At 36.9% G+C, this 12,403-nt stretch overlaps 1 protein-coding gene across 6 annotated transcripts in view; it reads left to right on the top strand.

Annotated features, from left to right (window-relative positions):
• The window catches only part of NRXN3 (neurexin 3), a 1,577,176-nt gene that overhangs the window by 1,523,881 nt on the left and 40,892 nt on the right, over nucleotides 1–12,403 (top strand). For 4 of the 6 annotated variants that reach the window (XM_024737819.1, XM_024737820.1, XM_024737821.1 and 1 more), the window contains one exon: nucleotides 4,471–4,549. In XM_024737819.1, coding sequence (XP_024593587.1) covers nucleotides 4,471–4,549 — 79 coding nt within the window. Of the gene's footprint in view, nucleotides 1–4,470; nucleotides 4,559–12,403 lie in introns of all 6 variants that reach the window. The other 2 variants (XM_024737822.1, XM_024737824.1) reach the window with 1 other exon arrangement.

Genomic DNA, 12,403 nt, shown 5'->3' with positions numbered 1-12,403 from the left:
AGCCTAGGGCTCCTGCATTTTATTTAAGGAAAAAAGTCCATAGATCCATTCTTCTCATGATAATTGTACCCCAAGTCTATGAGATACTGCAGTAGTGAAGCTTACTCCACTAGTCATAGGAACCAATAATCAGGGAAGTGTGCCTTTTCTTCCAAGGGTCAGAGTCAGACCCTGCATTTGCTTGAAATTGGGAAAGGACACAGACAAGAAAAATTTAAAAGCTACTAAAAGAAAGCCTTGGGTTTTCTGAGAGTAATTTTGGATCAAATAATCATTACTTCAGGATATGATCCTAAGTGTATATCCGAAAACCTTGGTTTGTAATTTTTGTTGTTGTGTTTAGGTGGCAAGGACAGAAGTCATTTTTTAAAAATCCCTAAAAATAGTGATCTGAATCCTGAGCCCTTTGCAAATCAAAGCTTCCTGCTCCTGGCAGAGAAAGCATTTCTGAAACTACAGTGTTTTGTGGCAGGTGTGGCTGTGTTAGATGCCAGGTTCTCCAGATAAACGTTGTTTACCGTGTTGGGCCAGGAGAGGATTGAGATGTGTGTAATTGCTTTGGCAGTTTCATTGGCTGAATCTGTAAATGGTGATGGAGAAGTCTGAGGGACAGAAAGGAAGGGGCGGAATTCACAGAAGACCACACACAATGTTTGGATCCACAGCCACTGGAAACGGATCTTCCAATGGCTTTTTAAGCTCTCTTGGCATCTGCATGAGTATATTTTTCTTTGTCTCTCTTCATGGCAGATCCAACCAGAAATGGTGTTTGTACCATTAAATGGAGGTAAGGAATTATCGGCAATGAAGAGCAGTTCTAATGGGGGATAAATCATTAAAGACAGAGTGCATAGGCAGATAGCACATCTGTTTAAATTAGGAGTGGCTCCCAGGCTCGACATTCCTGTTATTGATTGATTGATTGATTGATTGAATTAGTTAGCTAGTTTTAGCTCATATTTAATGAGCATGTATCATATGCCAAGAACAGAGCTTCACTTTTAACAGTACACTTAAATCACATGCTCAGTCGATAACAAATCACTCTGTTTATCCCAATTTACAGATGAAAATAATTGAGGCCCGGAGAGGGGAAGTAACTGGCCTCCCCAGGTCACAGACTGTACGTTTAGGAGCTGGGATTCATAGCTGTGCTGTCTAGAGCCCAATCTTAACCACACTCTCTAGACTGTCTGTCATCTCATCTTCTTTGAGTCTAGTCACCATTTATAGGAGCTACTGGCAAAATGTGTTTCCGTTGCCTGGGAGGAAACTTGTTCTCATCCATACTCATATTAAAAAAGAATAATCTCTGGGAAGTGAGGCACAAGGAGTGAGAACATGGGTGAGCATATGTTTGGGGCCTGCCAGGGGGATTAGGAGCCCACTTTGGGGACAGAAGTGGAGGTGGTTATGGGGGAGGGGAGTGGGGCTGGGGACAGTGTCACTCAAACCACAGGGACGAGAACCTGTGAGGTATTAGAGGAGGCGGGGGAAGCTGAGGGGAAAATAGGAAATATCCTTTCCACCACAGAGCCTAGTACTTACCTTAAAAAAGACAAAAAACCGAAAACAAAAACAAACAAACAAAAACCTTACCTTGTTTCTTTAGCCAATAAAAGTTAAGATAATTCTAAGGATTAAGTAAAATCTTAATTCTCTTAAAAATTAAGATACTTTTTGGTATTAAGTTAAAGATTCCACTAATATGTTAATGCCTCTTTTGGTTTCTATTAGAGTTATGCATTGTTTTTATACATTTGCTCAGTGACCTTTTTAAACTTTATTGCCTGGCCTTCAGTTCTTGAGACAAGCTCACTAGATTTTCATTAACTTACCAGTTTTCTAGGGATCAAAGCTAGTTAAGTCCTATATGGGCCATTCTGTAAGGTCCTTGTAATCAAGTCACTGACAATTAATTTTCACTTGATTACATTTTAGAAATGTATTCTCAACCTCTTTTTCATTACCAGCCTCTAAGAAGACTTTTAGACCTTTTCCTAATTGTCCTTCTTCATAAAATTTTAACACCAGATATGCTGTATATTCATTTTAGTACTGTGGCTCTTGGCTGATCACAAGCCATTTTCATATCTAAGATCCTCCCCCTTTTGCCCAAAACAATTATTGCTGGCTGGGGGAGGGGCATGGGTGGATATCATCCCCATAGAAAATGCATGCTTTAGAACAATCAAACAATAATTGTGGCCCTTCCCAAAATGGTGTTTGCCTCTTCTAATTGCTTCTGCCTTTACACAGTTAATATTTATTCTCTTATCACCTCCCTTCCCTTAATGAGCGGAAGTGGACCCGTACTGGGCCCCATCATAGCAGGAAACTCCAAGAGAGTGAGCTCATGATCTCTCTAACGCGAATAATGGTGCTCCAGGATACAGCTGCCAGCATCAGTTGTGGAAATGAAATGCACATTTCAGTAGTGTCTAGTTGACAATAAAAATAGTATGTTTGAAAAATCTTTTTCTGTTGACTTTAAGGAGAAGCAGAGGTAGAAGTATCTCCCTGACAGGTATTGAATAAAGATCAATTACGTGGTTTAAGTCACCTCTCTGCCACTGTTAATTAAGCAAAATCCATTACCTAATGTGGTTTTTCTACTGTTCTTTGCTGTGTCCAGCAATTCTGTGCCTACTATGTCTGTTTCAAGAAGGATGTTGTCTGGAAACACTAAGCATATGGGTTGTCATGTGTATTCATTTGCTAGGGCTGCCATAACAAAGTACCACAGACAGGGTGGCTTAAACAACAGAAATGTATTTTCTCACAGTTCTAGAAGCTAGAATTCCGAGGTCAAGATGTCAGGGGTGTTGGTTTCTTCCGAGGCCTCTCCCCCTAGCTTGTAGATGGCTATCTTCTCCCTGTGCCTTCACATGGCCTTCCCTATGTGTGTGTGTGTGTGTGTGTGTGTGTGTGTGTGTATGTGTGTCATAATCTCATCTTTTTGTAAGGACAACAGTCATGTTGGAATTACTTACCCAAATGACCTCATTTTAACTTCATTACCTCTTCAAAGACCCCATCTCCACATACCAGTCACATTCTGAGGTACTAGGGGGTTAGAACTGCAACATATGAATTTGGGAGGGGGCACAGTTCAGTCCATAACATCGTGTAAGGAGGGGTATAAAGAAGCCTATGGGAGCTACAGATACAGACTTTGACTAAGATGTATCTATTCAAATCTTCACTATGTTTTTTTTACTAGCTGTGGGTCCTTTAGCAACTTGCTTAACCTCTCTGAACTTCAGTTCCCTTTAAAAGTGTAATAATTATCCCTGTCCCAAAGGACCATTGTGAGAATTGTGTCTAATTAATTAGTAATAACTACAACTAATAAGCATATATACATGTCTAGCACAGCATCTGACTTGTAATTGCTTTTCCTCTTGAATATGGATTCAGGCTTCAATGCTTTGGGAATAATAAGACCGGCAAGTCAGTTGATATTATTAACATCAGGAAGGAGAAATCAATGAGCATTTGTTGAACAACTGCTATACATTGAGTACTCTTACGCACAGAGTAGGACAAAAGTTTGGTTTTTAGACAAGATCTGTAGCTTAATAATTGAGGGAATGACTGAAAGAGTGTTTATTGTGCATGTAGAATGTACCAGGTACAGAAAGTACTTTTCTCGCCTACTGTGTAGCAAGGGGCCTTCTTACTGCCCACACCCACAGTCCCCTATATTTCTTGCAGCAGCAGATTCCCTGGCATTGGGGAATTTCTGCAGGATTCAATAGAGAAAAAAATGGTCTCAAATTGAATTACTTTTGTTGCAATCAAAATTTTTTCTGCTGTCTTCAGAAACAGCCTTACCTGTGTCTAGAGGCTGCCTTGTAGTGTCTGTCTGCTGGTCAACGTTACTAATTCAACTAACTGCAGCAGTTACGTGAAGAATCGCCGATAGTGAGAGAAGCCATTATGCTATTCCCGAACAGACTGCGTTCCACCGTGTTCATTCATTATGCCAGCCTGTAGATTCACGACCACCAAATCATACACTTGAGACTGCACACCATATGTGTTGAAACCCTCTCCAAGCTGCAGGGTAGTTCTTCTGCGCTGGCTTGCTCCCTTGTATTGCCACCATTTGCAATAGCCCTTCTCCTGCCCTTCTGAGTCTCAAAATTGAAATTAAAGTCAGGATAGAGTCAGGCTGCACAATGTGATCTACAGGGATAGGATAGCCTTCAGCCTCCTCAGGCCACCTTGGGGCACTCAGCTTTACATAGACCCACACAGCTCTGGACCCAGAGCCATTCAAAGCTACACAGCAGTTAACGTTCTCTACCCTACAGCATACCCTCTTTAGAGGAGAGAGACAGCAATGTTGATGGAGGCAGGACACAGTGATAAGTCTTTGATGCTTTTGCTCATTGGTTTCCTTATCTCTCTCTCTCTCTCCTCTCTCTTCCCCCTACCTCATTATGTTTTCTTTGACATGTGCAGCCAACGTCAGATGACCTTGTTTCATCTGCCGAATGTTCAAGCGATGACGAAGACTTCGTTGAATGTGAGCCGAGTACAGGTAGGTTAGGTCAGTCTTGTTTTGCTTGCTTTATTTTTTCATTTGCAAAAAACAATACATACGTATATGTGAATATACATGTGTTTTATATATATATATATTATAGTGTGTTAATGTGTGTATTTCCTGTATCTATATATGTATATAAATACATATATAAATATCAATCGAAAGCATCAAATCCCATGGAAGGAGCCATAAGATCCCAGGGAAATTTAAAGTCACTTCCTTGACTAGCTAAAGAAAAGTCCATAAGACATAACTTGGAGCAATCAGACACCCAGATTAACCACCAAAGCAGCAAATGTATAGCAGCCAGTGGCAGCTACGAAATTGACAGGGGGTGGGACACGGAGACTTCTATATTGGATTGACGTCAAAAAAACATAAAGCTGAAGTGGGGCCATAAAGATCATGTAAACCTCATGAACTGTTCTGACTCTAAGTGGCAAACGAAACAAAATCAAAAACCAAAAATAATTTTTTCCATGGGATTTCAACAGCAGTTAGCATGGTATTATATTTATACTAATTTTGTTCATTGTGTGTTTAGAGAATTTGTGCAGCGATATAACATAGGAAACACAAAATTAGGACAGAACCATGCCATGTGAACGGCTGAGATGCTTCGAAATGTATCTACTGTGCTGGAGTTGAGAGTACTTTGGCAATTAGAAGCTTCAGTGTGTTCCCCCTTTGCACCCAGATACATTTTGATGTTTTATGGTCTTTCTTTATAGTGAGCTATATGTGATATAATGTCCAGCAGGCATCTGCAGTCCCTGATTATTTCCTATCAACTTTCCCAAGTGGTCTGTTTTGAGACTTGCTATAAGTTAAATATTTATATATATGAATATATATATATAAAATAGAGAACAGATATCATCGAATTTCTGTGTATGTTTAATAGAGTTAAAAGCTGGAGTTGGGTTAGGATCTGATTTCTGTAAAGGCTAAGAGAAATAAATAGAATTTTCTAGTTGATTCTTTGGGTTGCTTTAATTTTTTTTCCTTTTCTTTAAAAATAAAGGGGAGCCATTAAACATTTCCTTTGCTAATTCTAGAGAAATTTAAGATTCATTAAAAAAATGAGTATAACAAAAGTGAAAATCTTCCATTTGTTACCCTAAAATTATTTACAATTTTCCGATTTTGTGGAAGCCTGACTGCTTGGTATCTTGCAAATGGCTTTGGATCCAGGAAGTTCTGTGGGTTCCTGTTCTTAGCATTACATAGGGACATGTCAATAATTTGCAGGGCCTTTCCATTCTGGAGTGTTATCTGTTCCTTTGGACGCTCAGCTGTGTGGGAGGAAAGTAACTTTGACCTGGCTGGTCAGATTTTTTTTCAGATTATTGGGTCACTATCTCAGTGTTCTAAGTGAGGTTTTAACTCTAAAGGGAAGATATGTCTAATCTATACCAGAACGTGGGCAACAAATTTTCATTAATTAAATAATTGATTTATTCATTCATTTAATAAATATTTCTGAGCCCTCAGGCAGGATACAGTGTATCTCAAGATTTGAATCCTTACTTTTCTAATAGTTTTCGCAAATGAGCTGTTGGAAAATAGAATATGGAGCTCTATTATCTAACTTACCCCTCCAACAGAATTCAGTTCAACAAATATTTTTTGAGGGTCAGTTGTATATGTTAGGTATGTGCTACGTATTAAGGATTCAGATATGAATAGGGCATGATCTCCAAGATGCAGGTTAAATTCACTGATTTTGTGGTCAATAATTTAAGATACCTAGATTTCAATTTGGATTCTCTGTGTATCCTTTCTCTGGTTTTCTTGCTTTCATAGCAGTGATATCTGTATATATATAACAATGTTTATCAAATCTCTGGATATTAAGTCTTATAAAAATCTAGGCTTGATCATTCTCAATTATCACCACTGTCTTCCCCTACTGCCTCCCCCTCCTACACACCGTCATCTCCATAGCAACCTCCATAAGAAGACAGAGGGCTTTTCTAGATATCTGATTCACAAGGTCTATGGCTCCCCAGGTTGTGGGTATGTTACCATTTGGTATTGAACATAAACAGGCCCAAACTTGAAAAGCCCCAGACCGAGTCCATTTGCTTTTCAGTGACTGCACAGGTGTTTCATCTGATTCAAAAGCAGAGGACAGAAATTCAATGCCAGCATTTCTTGAGTGATATAATTACATGGGGCGGGTGGGGGAATAAAGACAGTTTTTAAAACAATCTGTTGTGTTCTGCAAGGGAGCATGGGAGGGAATATATAAATAAAGCAAGTGACAGGATGCCCACTCCGAAGGAGCTAACACGTAGCTCCAAGAGGCTGATATTGATCCCCTCTGCCTGGGATTATTTAACTCATCACATTCGAAGAATGAGCATTTCTTCTTTCTAAATTTACTCCATAAAGTATTCCTGGTAAGCGATTCAGATGCACAGGGAAATATGTCGGAGGCATATTTAATGTAGGAAGGAGATAGATATACCTATTGATGCAGAGGTTTTGCCCTGGGAACCTGATTAATACTGATGAAGATTACATGCGTAGAGCTGTCAAGTCCTTTTTTGCCTTTTATGAGAAATATCTCTATAGCCTTAAGATTTTCCAGAAATATTACAGATTAAAAATCAGAACCATCAAATCAGTTGTTTCTGGGGTTAAGTTTCACACTGCCTAAAGAGAGGTCTTCCGTTGCCCATGCAGCAGTGGACAATGATGACATTTACATAACTTTGACATAAACTGTTAATCCTGAGATTCTATGTGAATATTGAGATTAAAATTCTAAGTTTAAACATTCTAATTCACTACCTCAGTTTCTAAAATTTTACTCTTTACCGGGCCTGATGTTTGCTGGAAATACACTAAATTCGGCTAATCTTGTTCTATCTTATTTGCAATTACCTTATCTTCTCTTACTTTGTTACCAAATTTATGATTTTCTAGGCTGTCTCAGTAATAAGGTATTTAACTTCTACAGGTTCTTTCCTGATTAATTTAGGTCCACTAGAAGCTCTTGCTTTTCATAAATTTGTATAAACTTTTCATAACTTTAGTATATGTTATATTCAACAACTTTTGTGTCCATGTGGGCATCAAATTTTAAATGAAATGATATTTCTTTGGGTTTCAAAGCTGCTGGTTTTGAGTCAGATGTAAGCAAATGACTTTTATACTCACAACCCACTTTGGCATTTAGGGATCACCCTGGTTTGGTATAGCTTAGTCGTGTAGCTTAGTTCTTTAAGGACAACCTAAATTTTTTTAGAGTGTGGTTGATGATAGTTTAGAAACTTTTTACATCCAATGGATTTCAAGTTTTCTCTGTATATTTTTGCTGGAACATATGTAAATGAGATTTTTTTAAAAAGCCTAAATCATGAGAGCAAGGCACAGAGTGAAAACTCAATTAGTATTTGTTGACTGAATTTGTATGACTCCCAAAATACCTCATAATCTTAAATTAAAATTGGAGATTTTTCATACCTCTCACTTCATCTCCCTTTAAACAGCTAAATAAAACCTGGTGAATTATTTTAAAATATATGATTTCATACAAGTAAGTATCGCCCTAACAAAATCCATGTTTCTTTAGCAAAAATAATTCTCTACCTTACCCTGTCCCTTCTTTGGCTGGGAACTAGATCATTTTATAGTGAGTTGCATTTTCTGGACATTTGCTTTGAGAACTCAGAATTGAAATTGTGAACTATAAAGTCATAATGAATCCATCTGTATCAAATAAATATATTCAGAAGAATATTTGAATAACTGTTCAAGTACATAAAGTTGAGGGTCAGGATTTTAACTTTCCTAATTTGTAAACATTGATTGTGTCCTCTACCAAAGAAGGAGGTGTCTATTTGGTATTTTAGACTTATGTCTTTGCATATAAACCCTTTTCTTCCCAACTACACTTCTATTGTTGTTAAATTGTGCAGTAAATGCATATTTCATTGTCCTTCTTACCTCTTTGTAATCAACAACAACAAATAGACAAGCTGGAGAGGGTTCAAATAACCACTAGGAAATGAGATTCTCTCATGAGATTGTGGAAGCCAAATAAAAATTAAGGTCTTTAGTAAGTTTACCTTCATGATCTAAAATGTGGGAATGGATTCTGAAATACAGATAAAGGGTTTAAATTCACTTTTCATTCCTTCTCTCTCCCTCCCCCCAACTCCTATGCCCAGTGTGTCCATCTTTCGGGAAAAAAAAAATAACATCAAAACTAATGTGTTGTCAGATTCGCTTCTGTATATTTAAAAATTATCAATTGTCTGAATTTTATGTGGTCTATGGTCTTAAGATTCTAAAAATCGTGGGGGCAGGGTTCACAGAGCAGAGGAGAAAAGTGAAAAAAAATGCCTTTTGCACCTGAGAAATGGGCATGGCAGTAATTAACAACTATATTGATTCATCCAGCCATTATCTAGGGGTACATTTTTCTGGGTGTCAATTAGCCGGGGTTTTTTGCCTCCACTTTTGTTAAGTGTCCTTGATCAAATCTCAAGGGACGGCACTTGCACCAGAGGGCAGACAGTAAAAGGAAGTAAAGATGAAACACATCCATCTATCAATAGGACTGTGCTAAACAATTTATAATGGTTGGATTGAGGGAGATGTTTAAACTAATGGCAGTAATCTGAGATCACAAAATAATTACTATTCCCAGAGTGATTCTCAGATGTATTTTTACTTCTCAAATCTACAGTCCTCACATTTGCATTTGGTATTATTGCTACTTTGTTCCTCACACTAACATAATACCCGACCCATTACGGTGAAATTTAATTTTGGCAAAACACCAAGAGCTTCTTCCTGTTTATGTTCTCCAGGTAGAACTGGGTTCTTAGTCTTTATCAGTTTGAGATGCCTCAGTAAAGTATTTATAATATGAAAATCTGGCACTGAATTGTTAAAAGCCCAGCAAATCCTTAGTTTTTATTTGCTGGAACATTGCGGAGGACGCAGCTGAAGTGTTAAGACAATAATAATTTTCTAATAAAGGATAGGAAGAAAGAGAGCTTTATTTTTCAGAATCCATAGATGAAAAATAATAAGTGTGCTGATTATCGACCTTAAATATGATGTTGGTAATCTTAAGAGTTTATAGAAATGCATTTTGTCATTTGTGTCTCCAGCAAACTTGAAGTTAGCAACTTGTATATTTTCATTACAAATAAATAGATTTTTATTTAATTTTAGAAAGATTTTTCCATATGGAAACTCATGATTGGTAAATAGAATCATGTTTAAATAATCATCAGTCAAGTAACTATTCAGTGTATAGTTGAATAGTAAATGCCTAAATGAAATGCCATAGGAATGTCTGTCACAGTGTCCAGAATTCACCTTGAATTTTAGGGTCCACCTAAAAACACTTTGAATAAAGGTATAATAGAAGTAATCTGAGAAATCTTTTAGCTTCGGAAAGAAGGATGTAAGTAGATGTAAATTTCATTAATTTAATTCATCATTATTGGCTGTGGACATGAGTAATTTTTACATTTGAGCTCTAATACACGTTCAATGTACACAAAGCAAACAGTTATTCACATATTTAGGTCTAGGCTAAATCCTACCAAGTTTTGAATTTCCTTCATTGATTTATAAATTAATAGAGTACATTCATGGGTTATAATGTTCCTAATTTAATGGTATAGTTTCTATCTTCATTCATTAACCCACTCAGTGATAAGTTACTTCACTTTTTTATAACCCACCTCCACCCCAGCCCAAGCTAATTTTTAAGTGACTGGAGCAAATATGTGGCCTTTAAATCCCTAATGACAAAATGCTTTGAAAATAAGAATAAGGATAGAAATATAAGTATAGGAAAATCAGCTAATTGGCTATTAGGCCATTGATAGTGCAGGCATGGTGTGCATAAAATGTGGGTTGATCATTATCACAGATTTTATAACCAGAACAACGAATCTAATAACAAAAGTGGTAAAAATGAAAAAAATTCTATTCATCTCCATTACCCAAGATTTTTTGGTGATGTTGGGAAGGAGAGGGAATCAATAAGATCAGTGTGTAAGTATATACACTTCCAGTTGAAAGTTTAACAAATCACTTATTTATGCAACAGTTTTTAGTGACTACTATGTATAAACACTGGAGTAGGTTCTAGGAAATTAAAAACAAGATGACACTCCTTCCAGGAGTTTATAGTCTATTAGGGAAGACAGATACAAAAATAAGGGGAATAAAAGGAAAGGAGGGATAAGAAGGGAAGAAACAATGTAGACAATGAATGGAAATGCCTAGAATATTATCAGAACTCAACTCGAAGGAGAGGTCTCTAATTCAGCAATTAGCATACCCCATCCAAGGACAGGCAAGAAAAACCACAGATGATGCCACCCAGTGGCAGAATCAGTTAACCCCAGGGAGCATTCTTCTATATCTTAGTTTGGGGGCACAGAATTTCTGATTCGTTATGGTTGCAAAATTAGTACTGCACATATACAGTATGGCCTAGGGCCAGGGCTTCTTAGGTAATAGGTTCATAAGGATGGGCGTGTTGAAGGGAGAATTTCAAGCCAGACTTCCTGATTTCAAACGCTATGAGAACTTCCTGATTTCAAATGCCAGTGCAAGTAGTTGTTAAGGAGTGAGCTTAATGAAATCATTAAGCAAGTCCCCGCACCCGAGAAAAATTAATAAATAAAGAGGGATTGGGTTTTAAAAGAGAGGCTTTTATGTGTTTTCTTTTATTCTTTTTGTGCTGTATTTTTTCTCCCATAAGCCCCAGTATATATACTGTGTGTACATATATATATTTATGTATGTGTATATACTAAATATATAGAGCCTGTTGTTCCATATATATATAGACACAGTATAAATGATATTAGAATAATGTAAACAGAGATTAACAACAGCCCCTGCCATCAGCCATGTGTTTACACAGAAATTCATACCATCATTCTTACATCAGCCAACATAGACATGCATGATACTGTTTTAACTTGGTGGAAAAGCATGTTAACTTTTCTTTAGGTTTTGTTTTTTTCTTTATCATAATTATGATGATGATTCCATAACTCAATTATCCTTGGGAGGGGTAGAGAGAAAAAATTATACAGATATATCTATCCATATACACACATTCCTGTGTATATATATAAATAGATATATACTTTGTATATATTTGAAAAACATTTTCTGTTGTTTTACCTCATCTTGTGCCGCATGAATTTTTGGTGGTTCCGTTTATTTTGTTTTGATTCGTATTTAGTGTTTTGGTCATTATGGCTATTTTTAACTCATTGCTATAATTTTTTGAGTCATTATTTTTTAAATACTGAGAGATATATAGATATACAAATCAACCAAGGCAACAAAATCTTTTCTTGCCATCCTAATCTCAAATTTCTCCCCCTTCAGCATATCCCTCCAGTATTTATGCTCAGAACAAAACAAACACCAACAAAATCCAAGAAAGTTGTGTACAAACAAATGAAGTACTTTGTTTTCCTCTTCTTCCTCCTATATATTTTTTATTTAAATTTTCTCCTTTCCCCTTTTTATTTTTCCTTATATCTGCACAGGCCACTTGTCCTTACTCTCCCCTTTATGACAATGCATTTCATTGAAAAAAAGGACGAATGAGCCAGAAAAAAAATAATAGTAATAAAAGAAAAACATGCAGAATGAACAGAGAAACACATCCCTCTCCACAAATTTCAGATGGCATAAAAAGAATTTTATTGCAGATATAGACTCTTTGTTGTATCTTTTATTTCTGGACGAGCCCAGGATCATTGTGTGGCATGCAGTGAGTTTTATAGCTAATCAACTAACCATGGCCTCCATCACCAGTGCATGGGCTATAATAACGCCATC

This window comes from Neophocaena asiaeorientalis, unplaced genomic scaffold (genome assembly GCF_003031525.2).
Source record: "Neophocaena asiaeorientalis asiaeorientalis breed wild unplaced genomic scaffold, Neophocaena_asiaeorientalis_V1.1 scaffold49, whole genome shotgun sequence".
NCBI classification, from domain to species: Eukaryota; Metazoa; Chordata; class Mammalia; order Artiodactyla; family Phocoenidae; genus Neophocaena; species Neophocaena asiaeorientalis.
This window is presented reverse-complemented; position numbering and strand designations above follow the sequence as displayed.